The 1,143-nt window shown below is 52.4% G+C and overlaps 1 protein-coding gene across 1 annotated transcript; it reads left to right on the top strand.

Moving 5' to 3' along the window:
• Window positions 1–377: 377 nt before the first annotated feature.
• Window positions 378–818, top strand: LOC138954164 (sodium- and chloride-dependent taurine transporter-like). Its single transcript, XM_070326068.1, has one exon. The coding sequence runs from the start codon at window positions 378–380 to the stop codon at window positions 816–818; it is 441 nt and encodes a 146-aa protein (XP_070182169.1).
• The last annotated feature ends 325 nt before the right edge of the window (window positions 819–1,143 follow it).

Raw genomic sequence — 1,143 nt, 5'->3', positions numbered from 1 at the left:
AGCCAAGCAACTAGGCTGAAGGGACGTTTAAAACAAGAACCAATAACGCATGAACATTGTGTTCACTCTGGTTCACTGAACGTTGTCGAAGACTTCTGGTACTGGAATAGATCTACAACACCAGAGAGTGCACGGCGGGACAGTTCAAAATGTTGAGACGTCTTGTCGTTCCCTGTTTAAATAGATCTATAGCACCAGACACGCACACACGAGGACGATGGGGAAACAACCTGTACTACTTGGTGACCCTAATCTCTAGCACCGTAGGTCTTGGCAATTTGTGGCGCTTTCCTTTTCTCGTGCACTCAAACGGGGGCGGGGCCTTCCTGCTTATTTACCTTCTGATAATGGTGCTGGTGGGCATACCGCTGTGCTCCATGGAGCTCGTGCTGGGACAGTTTACAAGCAGGTCGCCTGCAAGATGTTACGAGTTCTGCCCGCTCTTCGAGGGTGTGGGTTTCTCCACACTTGTGATCTCACTGTTATACAATACTTACTATAGCGTCATTACGTCCTGGTCCCTGCTCTACTTCTTCAAGTCATTCACGAGCAAACTACCGTGGGCCGAGTGTGATAGGAAGTGGGCCACGGACTTCTGCTGGGACTACCTGATCCCTTCCAACGTGTCGGCCTGCACCGCGTCAGGCTGGGCGGCGGAGAAGGACGGAGCGTGCTACAATACCAGCGTCATCCCAAACGCATCACCGCCCTATGGAACGTCAGCCTGGCCACGGAGAACGGCATCGATCGCGTCCTCCCGGCCCAGGATTACTTGCTTAACGAAGTCCTGGGCGTGGACAAGGAGGGCGTGGGTCTGACCCACCTGGGCGAGCTCAACATGGAGCTGGTCGGATGCCTCTTCTTTATCTGGTCCATGATGTGTTTGTCTGTGATCACAGGGTTAAAGAGTTTTGATCAAGATGGAATGCTTGACAATGATCTACAGTACAGTGGTTTCTCCTCATTCTTTTTGTTTTCGGCTTCACTCTGGACGGCGCCATGGAAGCATCACGTACTAACCTGACCCCGGACCTGTCCAAGCTGTTAGAGGTCACTGTGTGGGAGATGGCTATGGGGCAGGTATTCTACACGCTTTCCATCTCTGTCTCACGCTAGTCGGCCTGGCCAGCTACAACGTCTTCA

Source organism: Littorina saxatilis, unplaced genomic scaffold (genome assembly GCF_037325665.1).
Source record: "Littorina saxatilis isolate snail1 unplaced genomic scaffold, US_GU_Lsax_2.0 SUPER_12_unloc_2, whole genome shotgun sequence".
Taxonomy (NCBI): domain Eukaryota; kingdom Metazoa; phylum Mollusca; class Gastropoda; order Littorinimorpha; family Littorinidae; genus Littorina; species Littorina saxatilis.
Note: the sequence above shows the minus strand (reverse complement) of the source record. Positions and strands in the feature narration are given on the sequence as shown.